The sequence below is a fragment of the Rhinoderma darwinii genome, chromosome 1 (genome assembly GCF_050947455.1).
Source record: "Rhinoderma darwinii isolate aRhiDar2 chromosome 1, aRhiDar2.hap1, whole genome shotgun sequence".
Classification (NCBI taxonomy): Eukaryota; Metazoa; Chordata; class Amphibia; order Anura; family Rhinodermatidae; genus Rhinoderma; species Rhinoderma darwinii.
In genome coordinates, this window is record NC_134687.1 from 427362034 (window position 1) to 427386737 (window position 24704).

Genomic DNA, 24704 nt, shown 5'->3' on the forward strand with positions numbered 1-24704 from the left:
TTCACCCCCCTAAATATATGGTCTTGGCGTATGCGGAGGGCCAATGGCTCTATGGCTATTGCAAAGAGAAGAGGAGATAGTGGGCATCCTTGCCTAGTCCCCCTGCCCCCTGCTCAAATCAAATAAAGCCGTACCCCCCCCCCCCCGTTAACTAATAAATTCGCCCTAGGATGTTTGTAGAATATAGATATCCATTTGGAGAAATCAGGCCCGCACCCAAATTTTGTTAGAACCGCATGTAAGTATTTCCATTCTACCGAGTCAAAGGCCTTTGCCGTGTCAAGAGATGCCAACGCCCATAGCTTATTCAGCTGCCTCCCTACTTGTGTAACCGCCTGAACCCTTCGAATATTCCCAGATGTGGACCTCCCCAGAATGAAGCCAGATTGGTCCTCATGTATGATTGATGTTATAATATGGTTAAGTCTGTTCGCTAAAATTTTTGTTAAGATCTTCTAGTCTAGATTGAGCAGGGAGATAGGTCTGTAAGATCCACACTCCAGAGCATCCTTTTCCAGCTTCAGCAAAATAATAATGGTAGCTTCATATAAGGAAGTAGGCAATTCCCCCATTTCAAAGGCTGCCTTATACATCTGGAGCAACTCAGGACCAATGATATCCAGATATCGGGAGTACACTTCCAACGGGATCCCGTCCGGCCCTGGAGCCTTCCCTCTATTAAGATCCTTCACTGCCGTCTGTAATTCCTCCATGTCTATATCCCCATCCAGATAATCCCTATGTTCCCCCGATATCTGCGGAAATTCTATCCCCTCCAGATATTCCTTCAGTGACTCCTCCGAGTAATCACATTGGGATGTATATAAATCCGTATAGAATCTACGGAATCGATCTCCAATCCGCTCAGCATCATGGATAGGTTGACGCCCTTCATCTAAAATTTCCAGAATAGCTGGAGAGGATTTATTAGAATGTACTATGTGTGACAATAACCTACCAGACTTATTACCTAATTCAAAGGCATTTTGTTTAAGGAAGAATAACTTCCTGTCCCCCTTCTCCTTTAGATGTATCTGATACAGCCTGCCCGCCTGCTGCCATTGCAATCTGTTCTCCTCGGTCAGCTCCTCTATAAATGTCTGTTCCCTGTCCTTCCAGTTTCCCGCCAATCTATCTTCCTCCATCCTGGATGTTTTTTTAATAAAGGAGATAGTGGACCGTAAACAGCCCCTCAAGTATGCCTTAAATGTATCCCACTTCAATAAGGCAAGAGTCTCTTCGCCGTGAATTTCAAAAAATTGGGATAACTGATCAGGAATTCGGTCATTCGTCCCTATCAGCGACAACCAGAATGGATGGACCCTCCAATTGAGTTTGCTAGCCTGTCTATCATATAAACGAAACGTCACTTGTAATGGTGCATGGTCCGATACATTAGGAGGGGCATATTCAACCTCCGTCACCCTAGGTCCCAGTGAAGCTGATCCAAACACATAGTCTATTCTAGAAAATGCCCCCCTTGCAGGAGTAAAACATGAAAATTCACGAGATTGAGGATGTCTCAGTCTCCACATCTCCACCCACCCCATCTCGTCTGTCATGCGTTGCAGATTGGAGGTTGAGGTCAATTCCTCAGCCCCTCCCCTAGGTACAAATTTATCAAGGGACGGATTCAACAGGAGATTAAAATCTCCCATGCATATTACCTTAGCGTCAGGGTAGCTGGAAACAAAGTGAACTGCTGACTATTATGGACAAATTTGCTGGGGGTGCATTATATATCCCTATTATCACAAATGGGACACAGTTAAAGGGAATGTGTTGCCAGCAAAACATGTTTGTTTTTTTTAGTTAAACAATTAGTGTGTAGGTGATTAAACATTGTTCTAATTTTTTTTACGAGTCAGGAAATATTATAAATTGGATTCAATTTATATTTCCCAGCACTGGTCACTAGATGGAGCAATTCCCAAAATTGCAGCATTGCATGTGGTAAAGCAACCACATTGCTTTATGCTGCAAAATTGGGGAAAAATCCCTCGCTCTAGTGAGCTCTCAGAATCCCCCCTCCTTTATCTTGGCTAGTGCCGGGAGAAACGAGGGGTTTGAACGGTCTAACCTCCTACACTGTGTGTCGCCATTTTTTGAGCTAACACACAGTGTAGAAGGTTAACATACACTAGTAAACACACACTGAAACACGAACATACATAGAAATCACTTACCTGCTCCAGTCGTCGCCGCCGCTCCCTCCGGTCCGTCCGCTCCCGCTGCTCCATGTGCACAAGTCCGGAAGCCGCGACCGGAAGTAGTAATCTTACTGCCCGGCCGCGACTTCCGGTCCACAGGAAAATGGCGCCGGACGGCGCGCATTTCAAATCGGACTGTGTGGGAGCGGCGCATGCGCCGTTCCCACACACGGCGTACACCATAGTGGATGGAATGGGCCCTGTTCGCAGTCCCTATGGGACTGGAGCTGCCGTATTCCATGTCTGTATGTGTCGTTAATCGACACATACAGAAATGGAAAAAAAAATGGCAGCCCCCATAGGGAAGAAAAAGTGAAAAAAATAGAAAAAAAGTAACACACAAACACACAAATAAATATAAACGTTTTTAATAAAACCCTAACATAAAACTGATATAAAAAAAAAAAAGTTGGTGACACTGTTCCTTTAATATATGCATGTGTAAATAAGTATCTCCCCTCTGCATCTCGCACCGTCTGCGTGTCGTTCCACCTTACCGATGAACTAAAATTGAGACCCCGCGAGAATACATTGTGTGCCACGAGTGTTCTGCCCATTGAACCCATGGTTTTTTAAGACGATGTGCTGTATCAGCCACTATATGCGTCTCCTGGAGGCATAGAATATGCGGCCCATATTCTCTCACATGTTGAAACACCGCTATTCTCTTACAGGGATTGCCCATGCCTCTAATATTCCAGGACATAACTTTCAATTCAGCCATGTACGCCTACCTGCACATGTCTGACCAGGATTCTCCCCCTTATCCCCGGTGTATAATGGAATCTGTATGTCTTTAGCATATAGCTCGTATATCGCCGAATAAATCTAGCAAGCATTATAACTTTCATCCAACAAAACATAACTTCCCCCTTTGGGGACTTCCATGAGATGGTTCCCCACCCACGGGTAAACTTATCAGCAACCTTTAAAGGCTTAACTGTAACTGTTATTACATGGCTAACTTTTTCGGGGTATCTGTGCATACAATAAAGATGTTACTTTTAAACTACACAGAAATACAGCAACTATATTAGCCCAAGTTTCCCCCGCTATTCCCCATCAGACCTCTTCATACTTCATCTGGAAACACCGGACAGTCCATAGGATAAAAGGATAAATCGGCCGCCCCCTCTCATGGCTTCAGGAATTCAAATCAGAGTGTCTTGGCTCAGTTACCAATCTGCCAGTCCGTTCACCAAGAAGAAAAGCCGTACTGCATTCCTGGACCTCCGGTATCTCGGCCAGCCTGACGAGTTGCACGTGGCTATTTCCAATCCAGACGGTCGCCTGGTCTCATGGATAGCCATTCCTCCGCTTCTCTCAGATCTCCAAAGAAAACCGCCTTTCCTCCATCAGTAATACGTAGGCGAGCTGGATAAGCCATGGAATATGATATATTCAGATCCCGCATCTTCCGCTTCACTGCAATAAATGTGGCAAGCTTTTTTTGTAACTCCACCGAAAAATCTGGAAACATCACTTTGGAGTTCTCGTACTGAATATTAGGATGTAAACGAGCCATCTGCAGCATCTGATCCCGATCCTTCCAGTTGAGTAAACGAGCTAATAAGGGTCTTGGTTGCATGCCTGGCTGCGGCGGTCGTGCCGGTACTCTGTGTGCGCGTTCCACCGCAAATGCTGCTGAGAATTGCGCCTCAGGAAAGGTATTACGGAACCATCTCTCAATAAAGGTGCCAGGTGTCGCTCCCTCTACACGTTCCGGTAGGCCGATAATGCGGACATTATTCCTGCGGGAGCGGTTTTCCAGATCATCACATTTCTGCTGCCACATCTCCACTTTAGCCTCCACCGCCGACAATCCTGCAGGAATGCGTATATTAGTATCTTCAATGGCAGAGATCCTTTGCTCTGTGTCTTTCACCCGCTCCCTTAACTTCTGCACATCATGGCGTACCAGCCCCAGATCCACCCTCACTTCCTCTATCTTCCCTGTCAGCGATGTCGTGGATACAGTCATGGTCTGCAGAAGTTGTTCATATACCTGCTGCAGAGTCATCTCCGCCGCAGGCTCCGTCTCCTCATGTTGCACCATGCTAGTGCTCTGACCTCGTGGTAGCCAGGATCTCTGTGCCTGGGACGCTGCGGCGCCATTTTGAGAACTGTCCCAGGCAAAGTCCTTCAGTTTCTCCGCTGCCGATGTACCTTTTGCGGGACCCATCGGTGCCTCCTCGTGAGCCTGTCAAGAGGTCTGTCGGTCTCAGGATTCTGTCAGGATCACAGGTATAACGGGTTACCGGCCGGAGCTCTCTCAGTGCGACCGCTCATGTTGCTTGCTGGCCACGCCCCCACAATGAACATTTTTATTGCTGAACTTCAAGACAATTAGAATAGACCCAGAGGTGACAGAGTGAATATACGTTTGAAAGCAAACTTTTTGTATCTTGTGAGCCACGGTCAACCTCGACTGATGGTCAGGGGCCACATTTGACTCAAGAAAACATGAAGTTTAAATTTGCAGATAAATATTTCATTGTATACTTATCACTAAGCACTTTGGCAAGCCCAAGGAGCTTCATTCATTCATCTCTCGTCAAACAAAGACGTGACGTAAGCGGTACTGCATATTTTCTACAACATTTTAGAATGTCCAAATTTTTATGCAGGGTTAGGATATTTCTGCAATATTATCAATGTGGATGTTGGATTATAGGCAGTTTATATGATCAGGACTATGGTGAGCGACATTGCGCAAGTCATAAACTACATGTTGGAACCATTGTTTTTTGGGGTCTTCCTACTGAGTCAGCACTCCAGTGACTATACATACATTCAGAAATTCTTTGGTATAACACAAAAAATGATTCATTCACAAAACAAAGTAAAATTCCATTAAGCTTTAATTTAGTTAAGCCAAAAAACAAAAAGACAGGAACACAGATTTTGATTTATACAAAAAAACAAGTAAAAGTCTAGCAGGCAATATATCAAAGCCCAAACAAATACTGCCCAATTATAGCAGCTTACGAAATATTATTGCATAGATATTTGACAGGGGGGGGGGGGGCCATGACCGCAAATGCTCGAAATACTGTATCTGTTCTGATATTTTCCCGCGTATTGGTCACACTGTGGCCCAGGTTGTAGTCAAGTATTACCTTAACATTTAACTTCATCTTCAAAATTATTATTTTTTTTTACAGAATACGTAAGGGGCATATTATGAACCCAAGTGTTGTTTCCTCTCAATACAGCCTACTAGTTGGCATAGTAGCCCTAGTATACAGCAAAGCGCTGGAGAAGACTAGGCACTGATCCTACACTATTACAATAAAGAACAATTTGGTAGCCAAGGTTTAAAAGAGGAGAAAGTATTTGAAACCTTCATGGCTAGTTTCTGATCTAAGCAGCATTTACACCTCTTCATAAAGCGAAGGCAGCACACGCAATTTCAGATTGCTTTTACACAAACATTTACAGTAAAAGTTGGCATGTACATCTCATCTATCACAGTGGTGTCGGCAAATTGTTAGGCTAAATCAAAATTTATGGGAACACTAATTCATAAAAAACTTAGACCACAGGGAAGCTACAAGATAGACAATATTAGTAGGAACATTAAACTCCTCGTCCAACATAACCCCTACAAACTGTACAGAACGCTCTGCTACCACATGTCCGAGATAATAGACCTCAGGTAAATCAAGCAGGTACGCAGGGGTCATACGGAAGGACCTATAGTATGTTTTAAGTTGTAATATTATGATTGGTGAATGGTCTGAGCCATAGGTCATGTTTTTAATATCGAACAGGGAGCAACAAAATGTATCAGACTTAGTTTTGGTATGAAAACAAGGTAATAGTGCAAATTTTGCTTATTGACAAACTGCTTCGAAGGCCTGCCTTACTAAAATAATTGCTCAGGCAACGTAGACATAGGTAGTGGTCAGATTAACGACATAATGACAAGAAAAGTGACAACCCAAGTCATATTCCTAATTTATAACTTTTTCAAAAGCCTGAGAAAAAAGGTGTTTATAATCTAGGAATTCCTTCAAGACATACTAGTCCACTCACTCACATTTATCAGAATTGTCCGACTATAGTCTGGAGAACAGACCGGTTCATACATTATCACTTCAGCTCATGTAAATCCAATCATTTCCTTTGCTGTATGGGGAAAAAAATAAAAAATAAATCCTCAATCCCAGTTGATGACTATGGGTTCAAAATTCCAGAGGTCCGGATGGCCCATGTGCATGAGGTTGCTGAAAGGGGAAGTGCTCCATTGGAAGGCTGGAACCTGGTCCCATGTCGGACCATTAACAGCCACAATTGTATAATGCTTGGCTAATTCATAGCTTGTGACCTGTTAAAGGAGAATAGAGAATGTTCACTGAACTCAAATCACAGACTAATATTTTAAATAAACATAGGATTAAATTCTAGAAATATACTGTTAGAACTTCACCCACCTTCATATCAGTGCCACCATGCTGTCTCTGACGCATGGCTCCAAATGGGTATGTTCCATTGGCTGGGTTAAGATCAGATCGAGCAGAGATCGCATTCTCTCCATTTTGCTTTGGATCACAACTTTCACAACGTGAAAGGGGATCATGAAGAAAATCATTATACCTGAAAAATTCAGAGAAAACCATGTTCTCATAGAAGTGCTACAGAGGGCACATCATAATAGCAGTCAGATTCTAAGATACCATATATGTTATGTGCACTTCTCACCTCATAAGCTTGACCATAGATTGTAGGTCCTGCACAAACGTATTATTCCGGCGAAATATTTGAGCACGAGGCGTTTTTGAATAACTGAACCAATCTCCATATTTTTTCATAAGGTCCACTTGCCCACTTGCATTAAAAATCTCTTCAAAGTACCTAGAAGAAGGGGGGACACATGAACAAGTGTGCCTCGACCCCTCAGACCTACTTTAGGTCTCCATTCCCACAGTGATGGAAACGTCAGACATATTTGCACTCTGTACCAACCATATCTTGCAAGCACTTACGGGATGTTGTAGCTTGCCCAATATCCAGTTTGATAAAGATCATCAGATTTATCTCCAGAAATCACAATACCCCTAGAAGTAATGGATGAAAAATGGATCAATGCTGACTAGCTGCACATTGCTAACTTCTACAAAAAAAAATAATAATTCTGCTTGAATTTGATTTTAGGTAACTATCTCCTGAACAGATATTAAATTTAAAAAGATAGAGCAAAACAACTCCATCCCATACTGCTCCCCTTAAAAGGGGTTGTACAGATTTAAAAAAACAACTGCCTTCTTCCAAAAACAGCCGGACCAAGGACACTTGTCCTTGGTTGTGTCTTGTATAACCGCTCCGCTGAAGTGAGTGGAGCAGAGCTGCAATACCACACACAACCTGTGGACAGATGTGGCATTGTTGGAAGAAAGCAGCCATGTGTTTCTAATCGACTGCCGAGGGGTTAGGACTGTCTGAAGGAATGGGCCGAAGCATGCCTGGACTTTTGCATCCAGAGCAGTTGGGATGACTTACCGCACAAGACGACAAAGCGGCTATCATACTCAATTTCTTAAACTTATTTAGAGGGCAAAGAAGCCGCTTATACATATAGAAGACTTGTTTATTAATCACCTTCAAGATGGCAATAACAGGACTAAATCATAGGAAGTATGTATGGAACTTACGGCAGCTGTTCTAGGACCGTGAGAAGTCCACTGGGTATCTCTGTGCTTCCAACAATGAATTTATTGTAATCCACAACCATCCACTGATTATTGTACCTAAGGGGAGATCATAGAACCGTACAAGAAATGAGACTGATGACCCCGGTCTCAAAGAAAATAGAGTTACTGGCGGTTCAGTGTCTGGGACCGCATCATACCGTAACTTCAGCTTGATCAGTATCCAATTTATCAAGAAAATAAAATGTACAGTACTCTGGTCCCTAACAGAAATTGAATTCCATAGCCTCATGCTTTGTCTGGCACACTAGTGAAATAGATGAGGTTATTATACACATTCACTACTTACGTTCCACTATTAAACTTTGTGAAGACGTCGGCCCATTCTTTCCCTCCTGTGGCCAATCTATTTGCTACAATGTTTCTTAGCCACTCCAGGACAGAATTTTGTGGCTGGATGTATTTCCAGAGATCAGGATTGCTGTTCCCAATGGTGGTCTCCAAAGAAACCTGCAAAATGCCAAATTATTTTCCACATTTCAAGACTATGGAGTTCACAATGAAAGTAGATTTAAAAAAAAACAAATACTATTTAGTTATAACACATGATGACAAAATACAAGGAGCGCTGTGTTAGGCATCAAAATAATAAACTGGTTCTCTTTTAGTGACAATCGCAAACTAAAGCTTCAAAAATCAAAAGAGACACACGTCGGCTAGCGTTTGTTGCACAGCAAGACACGTCATCGGAAAGACTAGATGGGAGAGAATGCATGAGGGTCTATGGTGCAGAGAAGAGCTAAAGTCTCCAGCAAGGTTCAGAAGGACGCACGCACCCACACGCGTAACTAGTGCCAGCAACGTCAAGCAGAATTTACATGGTTAAAACAGCTACATTTTAACAGTAAGTAAATGACAAAGTTGTTTTAGATCAGGTATACTGTTAGATTAACATCAGCTGTTTGAAAACGTATTGTCCATTTACCTGGAAGAGATTTCATAATGTTGCTACATAAATTCACATTCTACAAATTGGCATGGTGTACTCACTAGCCCACTGCTAAGTATGTAGAAGTCATCACCAGAGAAGATGGTCCCTGGGTAAGATGAAAAGGTCTGAACCGAGCCTGGCACCACCGAGCCTCCTGCAGCGAAAAAGAGAAGTCATGGAAAAATGGGCTTTAAATAAGGCACTTTTAGGCAAAACGCCACTTTTTCACGCCATTGTTGAAAGATTTTTGTTAGCAAAAAAAAACATGGGGCAGATGTTTGGTGGAATAATGGCGGTTTGGTGGAGAAGGAAATATTGAACATAGTAAAAACCATCTCATTTTTGTGGCGTTTTTTTAAAAATAAAAAAATATCTATCTATAATGTTCGCTCAAAGGTTGGTTTGTTTTTTCCCCGTTTCAAAGAGCACATGCGTCAATGTGTATTGCGGTTTTCTTATGCCATTTCTTTGTGGCATTTTTTCATAATCATCTGTTGCAAAGAAAAATCTTTAAATCACTTGATTTGCAATGTGAAAAACCAAGTGGCAGAACATACGGTTTTGCAAAAAACAAAATAAAAATAAAAAAGTGTGAGAATGAAGCCTCAAACAGAATTCAAATCCTAGAGAAAAACATGGCAGATACCGCACCAGTTCGGGTATATTCCCTTTGTGGCAGATATTTCTGGAACTGTCCCATTCATCTCAACGAAGCTTGGAAAACTCCATGCAAAAGCTGCAGAAAATACCCCTCCCTTCAGATGCATGGAATGGATTTTCTCATTCTCTGACATTAATTAATGCAACATAATCTGCGGACAGTAGACTGCATTTACGGGCCGTGCTCCCATTATAAAGCATTGCAGCATGGTCCGTAAAAAGCAAAAGATAAGACATGTCCTAACTTTTGCGGTAGGTTTCTACGGCACAGACACCTTCCTGTAAATATGCGGGACGGTGGCCTCCGACAATAGAAGTGAATGGGTCCTTAATTGCAGACGATTTTTAAACTCGTGTGCATGGGGCCTTACTAACGAACAGCCAAGCATATTCATCATACAGTAAAATTGGTTGAAAATTTCCCCGCTCACCATTGGGGTTAGCACGAAAAGGAAGTGTGTACTTCTTGGTGATGCGTAACATGGATTGGTAAGTGTTCCAGGTAACATGAGACACCAGGAGATCCTTATTGCCAGGAAGAAGCTTGATGAGAGCAGAGCAGGACCCAGAGCCCAGCTCTTTAGCACCATCTGACTTATTCAGAGCAGCTTCCAGATCTTCTAAGTCACCACCAAGCTGGAAGAGCCTGTGACAAAAGTAAAATGGACAAAAAAACAGAGCTGGCTAAGCCGACATCATACAGAATTTAACAAAACATTTCATAGTCTCTCAAGTAGACAACATAACATATATGTGGGCTCAAGCGTATGCAAGAGGGGGTCAGCCTCCCTTTAGTACCTCCAGATGAAGACCTGCTTCCAATCCCCAACAGTATTTTAGCATGGTATATTGTATTATTTAAATTCCATATTTTGTTCACTGTATTATAGTATTTATGTACATTTTAGCAGATATTGTTTTGTGAAAGATTTATCAACAATGTATCAGTGCATTAGGCCCTGTTCACATCTGCATCGCGGGTTTCAGTTCTGCTCCGTCAGAGGAGCAGAACAAGGGAAAACTGGAGGCGCCGGTTCTGTTGCATCACCGATACCACCAGCATATTAATGGCTTAACCGGAAAAAGCGCAGCATGCTGCCTATGGTTTACCGAATTTTCGGCCAGATCTGCAACGGCGCCTCCAATGCAGATGTGAACGAGACCTTAGTCGTGCGATTTCTATGAGGGCACAGGCGGTGTCCAGCAAGTACATGCATATTTGTTTGTACAGTCATCTATTCCCATGAACCCCCCACTAACCAAAATTCAGCGTACATCCTGTATGTGAGATTTAATAGCATTCCCAAAACAAGAAAGGTTAACGTTCTACTTCATGTTATTTTGTATTGGGCCGATTCCAAAAATCACAATCTTAAAACTTACAGGAATCCAAAAGGACTAAGCGTGAACTTTTTCTGGGGAAAGGAGATGCGTCCACTATAGCTGTCTTCCAGACCCTTCAGTTGTAGCAGTACAAGACGAACCTGCAAACGGTCAAACATGTTTATTAAACCAAAACGTATGTACCAAAATACAAAGATGTTACATTATCTTAAGGCGCGTGTACACGAAGGGTGTGTGTCGTGTGGCCGGGAATTGTGCGATCACAAACTGCCAGAGTGGCAATGCAAGTACATGTGCAGAACATGGCATTTGTGTGTTCCACCTGTACTTGCCGTGCGGCCAAAAAAATAGTCAATTCGTGGGTTAAACCGCGTGCGGTTGTTGGCTACAGATGACAATTATAATTATGGAAGAGATGCCTACTACTAGATCTATCAGAATTGGATGTCAGACTCTGGTGCAGGTTGGTTTGAGGACACATTTGCATGTATCATTGTGTAGTTTGTACACTTTGTAATTTACCACAATATCCAGGTGTTACATTGTAGTGACTGGGATCAAGAAAAAGCCAGTTTCCTACTTGCATTAAAAACTAAGCTTTTTTTAAATTGGTTTTGCTGCAGCTTTTACCTATTGATTCTGCATTGCAGGAGAACCACAGAATTAAAAAAATTATATATATATATATATATTTTTTTTTTTAACCATGTGGTACCGCAACAAGTTCTGCCAACATTTCCCTGGAACAGTCTATTTGCATTGAATTAAAATGCTGTATTATACTACAACTCGTGAATATAGCGTAAAGCTGGGCATATACATGACATAGTTTGTAATCACTCACATCTGTCCTGTCCCCAGGGGGGCTCATAAGATAACTTTGCCACCCCCGGACTACATCCCTTATCTTACCTGGTGCCAGTAATCCTGATCTTGGTCTGTCTCCATCTGTTCCTGCATCCAGGCTAGATTAGCCTCTAGATAGTTCCTCAGCCTTTCACAGTATGGAGTTTGGTATTTATATGGGCCACAATAACCAACCATTGTGTTCATCCAATGCATGTAGATAAGCTGCAAAGCCATTTAAAAAAAAAAAAAAAAAAAAAAAAAAAAAAATGTAATTTACAGTCTTGTGTGTGAATCCAGCCTAATATCCATCTCTCAAAATCCCTGGATGCCTCTCCCAGAATTCAACAGACTCAGGTCATTAGTATTCCTCTCATATCATACAAGCTATGGCAGTGCTGCAGGAATCCCCCTGGGAGGGGAGGATCAGATGTGATCTCTGGTTTATCTGTCGTACTAATACTGCTGACACGGCATGTTACAAATGCCACGCATCATCACAGTACAAGTGCCCTCATCTGCTCACACTCAGAGTGGAGGAGGGGTGTATGTAATGTACGGATGCACCAGCGTTGAAGGTTTCAGAGTGTGTGTATATATACACACACACACACACACACACACACACACTTTGGCAATATGACAAGTTTTGAGTGGTCAAAGATTTGTTGATGTTGATCTTCAAGCACATACAAAATCTGCAATGTGGTTTTGTAGAGAGATGGATTAAAAAAAAACAAAAAAAAAAACACATGTATCTTCATTGTTCTTACAAGAGTTCTCAATTTGTAGTAATAGAAAATATAAACTCAAAAACAAACGTGCGCATTGTTCCAGACCTGCATCATTTCTTGCCTTTGCGGCTGTTTCAGGAGAGCACAACAACCTTGTTCTTTCTGTCAGGTTAGAAAGATGTCCATAGGCAGAGGCTTGGTTTCATAGGCCGCACTTCACTGTCTGGTGCTGGCACTACCGTATATTAGTATAAGGCCTTATGGAGTGTCTCCCTACCATAGAGCCATGGGCACTCTGTGTGCCAGCACAATGTATTACTGAGCTCCCCCTAGAAGCCATGCTTCTAGTGGAGAACCCTTCTGTAATAGCGTCCGCACGTTACAATTTATTTTCTATCGGATTAATACAGAACTGTGGCAAGTTCCAGCGCATGCAGTAGAAGCGTTACTCCTAGGGAAGAATACGCTGGCGCATGGAGGCACCACATGGCAGCACACAGAGGGGCTGCGGTTCTGAAATACAAAGCCAGACGCTTACAGCGTGCGTAAAGCCAACGTATTAGGATATCAGACTTATCCCAGAAATAGCAGTCTGTACAGCTGAAGGCCTTACACACATACAGACATTGTTATCATAGTGCACCATTGTCCTACTCCAGGACTGTGCACAGCCACAACATTTACCCGCTGCGTCACCGCTGCTTCAGCCACCCCCGCCGCATAGGCCTGGATGCTATCATTATACTCTGCATTGGTCTGTAGCTCAAGAATTGCCCACCTAGGGAGAAAGAAAAGCAAATCATCTTAGTAGTGTAGCATTGTGGTGATGTAGCAGAGCTGAACAGGCTGCATTTCTCTTATTGCACTGTGGTAACGCCCTATGCAAAGATACAGTAACTTGCAGTCCTATGCAAAACGACACATCTGGAGACTTTTAGATATTATAGTAAGTTATACTTCCCTTTCAGAACACAAAAATTCTCACTTCCTTAAATCTCCATTTTCTAGGCAAACACGACCTACTTCTCCGGGTTTATCTTCCTCAAAGCTGTGAATGCAGAGCCCACCCAGTGCCCCCACCCCCTATTAGCCGGGCAATAACAAGATTTATGATGGAGTATCTGAAACAAATGACGACCTAGAACTGACGCCACCTAGTGCCGTGAGGTGGAAGTGTGCAGTGCCCACCTGCATTCTGTCTGAGACTTGTGCCTGCAGGTCTACTGGGAAACCCCTAGTGCCACATTACCAGGGACCACACACACGATGCCAATCTACTAAGGCTGTCGGAGTTCTCTTCTGCAGCCGACATTGTTAGGCAGACCAGGTGACTACTCGAATGCCCACTCACCCGTTCTCCAGGATGGTGTCTTTGAGCACTGCCCATGCCACCGCCTCAGCCCTCCTTTCCGGCACAGTGCTGAGGGTACCGGTGGTCGCATCTAGGATGACGGACACCTCGGAACTCTGCGCCCACCCCACAGAGGGAGCCAAGACTGCGAGCAGCAGCAGACACCAGGCGGCCATCTCTGTGCGCACGTGACGGAACTCCAGAGTCATGTGAAGTAGTCTCTCAGCTGACACCTGCGGGGAGGAGCCCCACGTTAACCTCTTGATGACCGTGACTATTTTCATATATCTAGATGCGGGTGCAGGGATTGTGGCTTTGCTATTACCATACTATAAAGCTTGGCGGCTTCAACAAGATCTATTAAACTGATTATCGGCTGTAAATTCTGCTCTACCTGTAATGGTACTGGCGCTAAGCCACGCCCCTTTCATCCCGTACGCGCTATGGGTGGGGCTTGATCGAGTCAAGAATGGGTTCGGTCAGCTGATCAGGCAGTTCAGGCTGCAGCGTAAACAGGGGTCAGTTACCGCAGCTGTGCAGTCCTGAGACATGAGCTCCGGGGTGACACATTGATCCGGAATCGTACAGGTAACGTGCTGCCTGCCTCGTCACAAGCGTCTTCTTTTCTATGGGTGTATTCACACAGGCAGGAGTGGATTAAAATAAGAGGAGTTGTAGTATTTGTCCTTCATCCTTTCTCTCTTTTTATGATCCATTGGCTTCAAAAACTTCATAAAGAAAAATCTGAGATAAACCTGAACGTGTGAATACACCCTAAGAAGACTTGGGTATTACAGGTGCACAGGGCCGCCATCAGGAATTTCAGGGCCCCCTACAGCTAAATTTTTTGGGCCCCCCTACCGTGGCACCGCCTGTTAACGGTACTCCGTCCAGCACTATATCATGGTACCCAGGGCGGCCATCAGGGGGGGTATTAGGGGTACTGATGTGAGAGGCCCGGCCAAACCTAATTGAAAGGGGGGCCCGGCAAACTGCCGCGACTTGCCTTTGGTAGAAAAAAAAACAGGCCCCTGCAATGGGGCCCGTTTTTTTCACCAAAAGAATGTTGTGAGCTGCGGGCCCCCCTTTCAATTAGGTTTGGCCGGGCCTCTCACATCAGCACCCATAATACCCCCCCTGATGGCGGCCCTGGGTAGCATGGGGGTCGTCATGGGGCCGTCAAACACCGCCGCCCGTGCGACCGATCGCGCGCACCCGCAAACTCCTGCGCATGGGCACCCGCGACCGCCTGGAACCGCGCACCGAATTTTGAGGCAGATATTGACCTGCCCACACTATCTTGCCGCGTTTTTTGCCCACGGCGATTGATGACAGCAGACAAAAAACGCAGGGAAAAATGCATTTTCTGCCTCCCATTGATTTCGATGGGAGGTCAGAGGCAGAACCGCGGCAAGAAAGGACGTGCTGCTTTTTCTTTTTTCCGCGACTGGCTCCCATTGATTTCAGATTAAATCAATGGGAGGCGGTTTTGGAAGTTTTTTGGTGCTGATTCTGACGCAGTGTCCGAGTCAATATCAAGGCCCAAAAACTCTGTGAACTGGGCCTTATTGTTAGGGCTTATTCAGACGAACGTGTAATACGTCCGTGCAACGCGCGTGATTTTCACACGGACCTATGTTACTCTATGGGGCCATGCAGACTGTCAGTGATTTTCACGCAGCGTGTGTCCGTGTGTCCGCTGCGTAAAACTCACGACATGTCCTATATTTGTGCATTGTTCGCGCATCACGCACCCATTGAAGTCAATGGGTGGGTGAAAATCCCGCCCAGCACTTCCGCAGCAGTATAAACTATGAATGAAAACAGAAAAGCACCACGTGCTACAAACAGAGTGTCATAATGATGGCGCGAAAATCACGCAGCCGCGCATCATACGCAGCTGACACACGGAGCTATTATGGAACTTTTGCATGCGCAAAACGCCACGTTTTTTGCGCGTGCAAAAAGCACATGCTCGTGTGAATCCGGCCTTAGGGTAGGAACACACTAGGCATGAACACTGCAGATTTTATGCAACACATTTTATTGTGGAAAATCCGCAGCGTATCACAGTCGCAGCAGAGTGGATGAGATATGAACAAATCTCATCCACACTCTGCAAAAAAAATTGACCTGCAGTGTGGCTTTTGGCTTTTTAAGCCGCAGCGTGTCAATGTATTCTGTGGAATCGCTGCTCCTCTGTTGTGGAAATGCTGCGGTTCTGCCGCAAAAATCACACATGAGAAAAAATAAAAAGGCACTTTTTTAAATTTATAAAAAAGTTTAGACTTGCCCCGGCCGTAGTCCTGGTGACGCGATCCTCTAGTCTTAGCGCAGCTCAGCCTTCTGTCATGACGTTTCATACCATGTGACTGCTGCAGTGGTCACATGGTCTACAGCGTCATCCCAGGAGGCGGATCTACGTTCAGAAGAGAGAGATGCGTCACCAGGACTACGGCCGGGGGAAGTCTAAACTTTTTTTTCCCTGCAGGATTCCCGCAGCGGACACGCCTCACGAAACCTGCACCACTACTTGGTGCGGTTTTGCTTGCAGAATTCCCTGCGGCTCCCGCGATAAGCTGTGGAGTTTTTCTCAGCATATCCGCCTAGTGTGTCCCTTATGATGTCGCTCCTGGAGCTGCTGCCGGTCTCTAAATAGGCAGTTGGTCCAGTAGAATTTGGAATTATTTTTTTTTGTGAACCAGCTTAAAAAAATACAAAACTTTTGTGTTAGGGCCTGTTCACATCACTGTTCGCTTCCGCTCCGGGGTTCCATCTGAGGTTTCCGTCGGGTGAACCCCGCAACGGAAAGTGAAAGTGACAGCACAGCTTCCGTCACAATTAGCGCAGTCGACTGCACTATTGATTCCGTCCGAAAACCAGCCGGAATGGTGACGAACGGAAACCATTAGCGATGTTTCCGTCACCATTGAGATCAATGGTGACTGAAACGGAAGCTGTGCTGTCACTTTCACTTTCCGTTGCGGTGTTCACCCGACAGAAACCTCAGATGGAACCCCGGAGCGGAAGCGAACGGTGATGTGAACAGGCCCTAACACAAAAGTTTTGTATTTTTTTAAGCTGGTTCACAAAAAAAAATAATTCCAAATTCTACTGGACCAACTGCCTATTTAGAGACCGGCAGCAGCTCCAGGAGCTGCGCTAAGAATAGAAGATCGCGTCACCAGGACTACGGCCGGGGTAAGTATAAACTTTTTTATCAATTTAAAAAAGTGCCTTTTTTTTTTCTCTTTTGTGATTTTTGCGGCAGAACCGCAACATTTCCGCACCAGACGAGTGGCGATTCTGCAGCATAAATTGACATGCTGCGGCCTAAAAAGCCACACTGCAGGTCAATTTTTTTTGCAGCGTGTGGATGAGATTTGTTCAAATCTCATCCACTCGGCTGTGACTGTGATACGCTGCGGATTTTCCACAATAAAATGTGTTGCATAAAATCCGCAGTGTTCATGCCTAGTGTGTTCCTACCCTAAGGCCGGATTTACACGAGCGTGTGATTTTTGCGTGCGCAAAAAACGTGGCGTTTTGCGCATGCAAAAGGTCCATAACAGCTCCGTGTGGCAGCAGCGTATGATGCGTGGCTGCGTGATTTTCGCGCAGCCGCCATCATTATGACACTCTGTTTGTATGCTTGTAGCACGTGGTGCTTTTCTGTTTTCATTCATAGTTTATACGGCTGCGGGAGTGCTTCCATGTGCTGGGCGTGACTTTCACGCACCCATTGACTTCAATGGGTGCGTGATACGCGAACAATGCACAAATATTGGACATGTCGTGAGTTTTACGCAGCGGACACACGGACACACGCTGCGTGAAAATCACTGACAGTCTGCACGGCCCCATAGACTAACATAGGTCCGTGCGAGGCGCGTGAAAATCACGGGCATTGCACGGACGTATTACACGTTCGTCTGAATAAGCCCTAACAATAAGGCCCAGTTCACAGAGTTTTTGGGCCTTGATATTGACTCGGACACTGCGTCAGAATCAGCACCAAAAAACTTCCAAAACCGCCTCCCATTGATTTAATCTGAAATCAATGGGAGCCAGTCGCGGAAAAAAGAAAAAGCAGCACGTCCTTTCTTGCCGCGGTTCCGCCTCTGACCTCCCATCGAAATCAATGGGAGGCAGAAAATGCATTTTTCGCTGCGTTTTTTGTCTGCTGTCCTCAATCGCCGAGGGCAAAAAACGCAGCAAAAAACGCGGCAAGATAGTGTGGGCAGGTCAAAATCTGCCTCAAAATTCTTTAAGGAATTTTGAGGCAGATTTTTTTGGCCTGCAAAAATACTCTGTGTGAACAGGGCCATACATAAACAGCACTTTCAGACACTTTACTCACTGTGTCAGAAGAGCTGCTCCCTCTCCAGTCCTCGTCAGGCGATGTCTTCGGTCCAGATGTCGTCCTTCACCTCCAGGCTCCAGAAAATTGCGGGGATCGAAGAACTCCTGCCGTCGCGCAAGAACTGGACTCCTCCCCCTCTCCTTACGCAGCTACGCTCTGGAGGAGGAGAAGAAGGAGGAGGCGGAGTCGGACGAGGAGGCGCTGGACGAGGAGGCCGAGGAGGAGGACGAGGAGGCGGAGGAGGAGGACGAGGAGTCGGAGGCGGGCCAGCAGGTAATTAGACTGTGCGCCGCTGTTCTTGCCAGTTGATTGGTCGCTGTACTTTTGGTGCGTGCGCACCGCATCCCTCTCGGCGGCGGGCACGAGCGGGTTGCTTTCCAGCCTTCCCCAGGTCGTTCGCGCGTGAGCGCGCGTTTGCGGTAACGAGCGCGCCGGCGCGCGCTTGCGGTCGTTCGCGCGCGCGGTGTTTCGCGGCAGTGTTAGATGAGAGGGGGGCCCGCAGCTCACAGCGGTGTTTGATGAGAGGGGGGCCCGCAGCTCACGACATTGCTTTGGTGAAAAGAACAGGCCCCATTGCAGGGGCCTGTTTTTTTCTAACAAAGGCAAGTCGCGGCAGTTGCCGGGCCCCCCTTTCAATTAAGTTTGGCCGGGCCCCCTACAGTAGTACCCCTAATACCCCCCTGATGGCGGCCCTGCAGGTGCACAGTGATCCTATTTCCCGGTACCTCGCACAACAAGAAGACTATTTCCCCCTAAAATGCAAACCCTGTGGCCCTCTAGATCCTTGCGTTGTCTTCTACTTTAGATTGTTTTAAAAAGTTTTTTTATGTAGCTATAAAAGTTGTGAAAACTAATATATGGCCACCATAGCAGCGCCCTGATAGGCCGTCTGCCTAGTAATATGGCGACATATCCCCCCGCTACCAAAGCACTGCAGCTGGGCGACAAAAACTGTGGGTGTTCTAATGGGGCAACTATTGCGCTGGGACTATGGAAGGCGCTAATTGTTGCCGTGGTGTTTTTTTACTTCAGGACAGGCACAAAATATTGTGAAGAAAATTAAAGGTACAAGTATTGAACAATTGTAGATTTATCTTGACTTTTACTCCTTGTATTAGGCTGAGTTCACACATGGATTTTTTTAACGCAATTTTTGATGCAGTTTTTTTTTTTATAACAAAAGCCAGGAGTGGATGGGGAAAAGAAACAAAAATGTTTACTCTACCCTTCTAAAATATATATTAGTATTTTATTTTCGGAATCCACTCCTGGCCTTGGCTTTAAAAACTGTGCCAAAAACTGCGTTCTAACTGCATGTGTGAATCCAGCCTCACTCTTCGAGGCTCTGAAGTAATGGTGGTCGTAGTGTTTGTCACCCAATTTTCATAGAAATGGATAACTAGGAAGTGGTTAGATAGAAATCTTAACTACTTGTCAGAAGAGGGCAACTCCAGTTAGGTTGTATGTAGAGTAAGATGCTGGTCAGAGTGCTTATGTACCGTTTGTGGATTAGGTCTAAGGGTATGTTCACACCGCAAACGTAAAATGAGCTGTTTTCAAGGTAAAACAGCCTCAGATTTTCAGCCGTTTTTTATGCATCAAGCGGTTTTTACGGCTGTTTTTGGAGCTGTTTTTCTATTTAAAAAAAAATGAAAAACGGCTCAAGAAGTGACATGCACTTCTTTTTTACGGGGGGGTTTTTTTACGTGCTGTTTTTACAAACGGCCGCGTAAAAAAACACCCCGTGGGAACGAAATGCCCTTTTTCTGATTGAAATCAATGGCCAGATGTTTGGAGGTGTTCGGCCCCCGTATTTTCAGCCGTTTTTCGGGGCGTTTATGTTCACACACAAATTCAAAAACGTCTCAAAATACGGAACGGTTTTCAAGGGAAAACTGCTCCTGATTTTCAGACATCTTTTTATGCCACTCGAGATTTTCACTGCATTTTTTTCTTCGGCCGTTTTTGGAGCTGTTTTCAATAGTCTGTGAAAAACATCTCCAAAAACGTCCCAAGGAGTGACCTGCACTTCTTTTTTGCGGCCGTTTTTTTACGCGGCCGTTTTTTCAAAATGTCTGCGTAAAAAACGGCCTGTCAGAACAGAACGCCGTTTTTCCCATTGCAATCAATGGGCAGATGTTTGGAGGCGTTCTGCTTCCGATTTTTCGGCCGTTTACGACCCGAAAATAGGCTGTGTGAACATACCCTAAGGCCATGTTCAGACGTGGCAGAATTTTTCCGCTGCAAATGTTGGTGCAGATTTGGGGCAATTACGCAACGAATCTGCAGCAACATTTTCATATTTGACAAGTAATTCAGACGTTGCAGATATCACAGCGGACTTGCCACAGATTTCAGTTTTTGCATTGCAAAGGCTAAAATCCGCAGTGAAATTCCGCTTCTTCTCCGCAACGTCATGAGTATTCTGCGGAGGGAAAATTCTGCACCGCAGCCTGATTTCCGCAGTTATTTTCTGCAACGTCTGAACTAAGTTTCCTAAAAATGTATAGAAACAAATGTAAAAAATGTCCGCTGCAGAATTCCACAGCAATTCCGCCACGTGTGAATGTGCCCTAAGGCTGGGTTCACACAACCTATTTTCAGGTGTAATAGAGGCGTTTTACGCCTCGAATTACGTCTGAAAAAACGGCTCAAATACGTCGGCAAACATCTGCCCATTACTTTCAATGGGCTTTACGATGTTCTGTGCCGACGACCTGTCATTTTATGCGTCGCTGTCAAAAGATGACGCGTAAAATCACAGCCTCGTCAAAAGAAGTGCAGGACACTTCTTGGGCCGTTTTTGGAGCCGTTTTCAGACTCTATTGAAAACCGCTCCAAAAACGGCCGTAAAAAACGCTGTGAAAACGGCGCGAAAAACGTGAGTTGCTCAAAAAACGTCTGAAAATCAGGAGCTGTTTTCCTTTGAAAACCGTTCCATATTTTCAGACGTTTTTGGCTCAGAGTGTGAACATAGCCTCAGAGTCATCACTTGGTGAAACCTTCTTATAAGATGCATGCTTCCTGGTTTTGATAATTGTAATTTAATTTTTTTTAAAAATATATTTTTTATTTTTTAGTGTTCCATTTATTAGGAGCCCCCAAGCATCTGACAGTCGTAAGTCTATGTCTATTTGTATAATTCATACGATCCAGTAGCACATTGCGCCCCTCGTTCACAAATGCATCTGTACAATATGTTGAGCTCTCTGTTTTGGGGGGTTGCGTTGAATGTGCGTGGCATATCACCTACATGTGCGGCAATGGTTGTTATACATGGAAAGGCCTCCCGCACACGACCGAGCTTTTGTGTCCACCATTTATCCACATTTTTGCAGATCCATTTATTTCTATGGCCTCATTCACACGACCGTGGTTTTCATGGATCCATCCTGGGGCTGCAAATCCTGGCCGCAAAAACTCAGGACAAGTCATTTTACGGTCTAGATTTGCGACCTCAATTTTTTTTATTTTTTTTGTGAATCCTAATGACACATGGATGCACAACAAAAGTTTTTTTGCGGTCAAAAGGACCGCAAATGATCTGTAGTTTTGCGGCCCCCAAAACCACTATGGTCATGTGCGTTAGGCCAAAGTAAAAAAAAGAAAGGTAACCAAAGTATTTAATAATAGTTTTCTGAACTATGAAGAGGTTTTCCTGTCCTATGTAAATAAGGCCTAATTATTCTATAATAAAATGTCAGCCTATTTAGGTTTCCATCTGGGCTCTAGGTTTTTTACGGCAAGTCTGCGTAGCTCTTCTTGGCATCAGAAATGCCGGGTTCCCACGTAGTGTAAACGCTGCAGAATGTCCGCAACAGAATTCTGCCTTGAAAATCCGCAGCATTTACAGTTGCAGCAAACGTTAATAAATTTACCTGTGGGCCGGAATTTAACCCCTTCAGGACACAGCCTGTTTTGATGATTTTTTTCAACTCTGACGTGTCGCTTTATGTGGTAATAACTTCGGAATTCTTTTACCTATCCAAGCCATTCTGAGATTGTTTTCTTGTGACATATTGTACTTTATGTTAGTGAAAAACTTTGGTCATTATTAGCATTTTTCTAAATGTAAATGTATCTACTTGTAAAACAGATCGTAATACCACACAAAATAGTTACTAGTTAACATCCCCATATGTCTACTTTATGTTTGCATCGTTTTTTTTCACGTCCTTTTATTTTTCTAGGACGTTACAAGGCTTAGAACTTTAGCAGCAATTTCCCACATTTTCAAGAAAATTTCAAAAGCCTATTTTTTCAGGGACCAGTTCAGTTCTGAAGGGGCTTTGAGGGTCTTATATATTAGAAAGTCCCCATAAATCACCCCATTTTGAAAACTTCACCCCTCAAAGTATTCAAAACCACATTCAGAAAGTATTTTAACCCTTTAGGTGTTTCACAGGAGTGAAATTTACTAATTTATTTTTTTTTTGCTGAAATTCATTTGTAATAGTTTTTTTTTTTTCTGTACCACAGAAGGTTTTACCCGAGAAATGCAACTCAATATTTATTGCCCAGATTCTGCAGTTTTTAGAAATATCCCACATGTGGCCCTAGTGCGGTAATGGACTGAAGCACCGGCCTAAGACGCAAAGGAGCACCTAGTGGATTTTGGGGCCTCCTTTTTTTAGGAATATATTTTAGGCACCATGTCAGGTTTGAAGAGGTCTTGTGGTGCCAAAACAGTGGAAACCCCCCAAAAGTGACCCCATTTTGGAAATTACACCCCTCAAGGCATTTTTCTAGGGGTATAGTTAGCATTTTGACCCCACAGTTTTCTTGCAGAACTTAATGGAATTAGTCTGTGAAGATGAAAATCACCTTTTTTTTAATTATTATTTTCTGCGAAAACATTTTTACAAGGAATAAAGAAGAAATAACACCCCAGCATTTGTAAAGCAATTTCTCCCGATTACAGCAATACCCCATATGTGGTCATAAACTGATGTTTGTACCCACGACAGGGCTCAGAAGGGAAGGAGAGTCATTTGGATTTTGGAGCGCAGATTTTGCTGGATTGGTTTTCAGTGCCATGTCGCATTTGCAACGCCCTGCAGGGACGTAAACAGTGGAAACACCCTAAAAGTGACCCCATTTTGGAAACTATACCACTCAAGGAATTATTTTTAGGGGTATAGTTAGCATTTTGACCACAAAGGTTTTTTGTAGAATTTAGTGGAATTAGGCCATGAAAATATCAACATTTTTGTCCACTAAAATGTTGATTTTTTTCAATTTTCCCAAGGGATAAAAGAGGAAGAGCGCCCCAACATTTGTAAAGCAATTTCTCCCGATTACGGCAATACCCCATATGTGGTCATACATGTTTTTTTTTTTTTATTAGAAATTAATTAACACTTTCAGGACTGATCCTTTTTTGCTTTTTCATTTTCGTTTTTCACTCTCCACCTTCCAAGAGACATAACTTTTTTATTTTTCCATGAATAGAGCAGTGTGGGGGCTTATTGTTTGCGGGAAGAGTTGTAGTTTCTATTGACACCATTTAAAGTACCATAAAATACTGGGAAACTGAAAAAAAAAATATTTGCGGGTTGAAATTGGAAAAAACTGATTCCTCCTGTTTTTGGGGTTTGGTTTTTACGTCTTTCACCGTGCGGTAAAAACGACATTTTGTATTTTACAACTTTTACCAAGAAAAGACTATTTGTTAAAAAAAAAAAATTGTTTTGTATCATCACATTCTGAGGGGCATAACTTTTTTTATTTTTTTGGTCGATTTGAGTGGTGTGAGGGCTTAAGTTTGGCGGGACGAGCTGCAGCTTTTATTGGTATCATGTTATGGTACATACATCTTCTTGATCACTTTTTATAATATATATATTTTTTTTTTTAGAGCTAAGGTGACCAAAAAAACGATTTTTGGCGTTTTTAATTCTTTCTTACGGCGTTCACTGTGTGCAATAAATTACGTTTTACTTTATTCTGCTGGTCAGTACGATTACGGCGATACCATATTGTATATAGCTTTTTTTGTTTTGCAGCGTTTGAACAATAAAATGACGTTTCTATAAAATAAATTTTCTGGTACTATTTTGATCACTTTTTATTCTACATCTTGGGAGGGGTGGTGACCAAAAAATATAGATTCTGGCATAGTTTTTCGTTTACTTTGCGGCGTTCACCGTGTGGGAAAAAAGAACATTATAGTTTCATAGTTTGGGTCGTTACGACCGCGGTGATACCAAATATGTGCACTTTTTTTTTTAACGTTTTCATTTTTTTCCTATAATAAATTACTTATTATTGGGGAAAAAAAACGTATTTTCTACATTTTTATTTTTTTTCTAAAACATTTTTATGAACTTTTTTTTTTTTTTTTTACTTTTTACACTTTCATTTTTTCTACCTGCAGCTTTGATCGCTGCTAGAATAGCAATGTATTCCAAACTGTCAGTGTGACGTCACAGCCACTCTGACAGTAAGGGTATGTTCACACGGCCTATTTACGGACGTAATTCAGGCGTTTTACGCCTGAAAAGACGGCTCTATTACGTCTGCAAACATCTGGCCATTGATTTCAATGGGTTTTA

The 24704-nt window shown here is 43.6% G+C and overlaps 2 protein-coding genes across 5 annotated transcripts in view; one reads left to right on the forward strand and one right to left on the reverse strand.

The window, feature by feature from the left end:
• Positions 1-5053: 5053 nt before the first annotated feature.
• On the reverse strand, positions 5054-14011 carry PLBD2 (phospholipase B domain containing 2). Of its 2 annotated transcripts, XM_075830268.1 has the most exons (12): positions 13788-14011; positions 13121-13214; positions 11769-11927; positions 10896-10996; positions 9944-10158; positions 8912-9006; positions 8211-8371; positions 7865-7960; positions 7199-7270; positions 6915-7067; positions 6647-6809; positions 5054-6540 (listed from the first exon to the last, which is right to left on the reverse strand). In XM_075830268.1, exons 1-12 carry the CDS (start codon positions 13994-13996, stop codon positions 6373-6375), a joined length of 1686 nt encoding a protein of 561 aa, XP_075686383.1. In that variant the 5' UTR covers positions 13997-14011; the 3' UTR covers positions 5054-6372. The 2 variants fall into 2 exon arrangements, with proteins under 2 accessions (XP_075686383.1, XP_075686392.1); XM_075830277.1 differs by lacking the exon at positions 13121-13214 and having other exon boundaries at positions 13788-13916.
• Positions 13669-24704, forward strand: part of SLC8B1 (solute carrier family 8 member B1) — an 83173-nt gene continuing 72137 nt past the window's right edge. The window contains exons 1-2 of one of the 3 annotated variants that reach the window (XM_075830247.1): positions 13669-13763; positions 21231-21268. The gene's annotated coding sequence lies outside the window, so the exon portion shown is untranslated. Of the gene's footprint in view, positions 13764-14226; positions 14376-21230; positions 21269-24704 lie in introns of those variants that run through there. The other 2 variants (XM_075830239.1, XM_075830256.1) reach the window with 2 other exon arrangements.

Coding starts and splice junctions, on each gene's coding strand:
- PLBD2 (XM_075830268.1), bottom strand. CDS start 13,996: ATGACTCTGGAGTTCCGTCACGTGCGCACAGAGATGGCCGCCTGGTGT. Junction 13,215..13,787: donor GACACCATCCTGGAGAACGG/GTGAGTGGGCAT, acceptor CTTTCTCCCTAG/GTGGGCAATTCTTGAGCTAC. Junction 10,997..11,768: donor ATCAGGATTACTGGCACCAG/GTAAGATAAGGG, acceptor GACCGTTTGCAG/GTTCGTCTTGTACTGCTACA.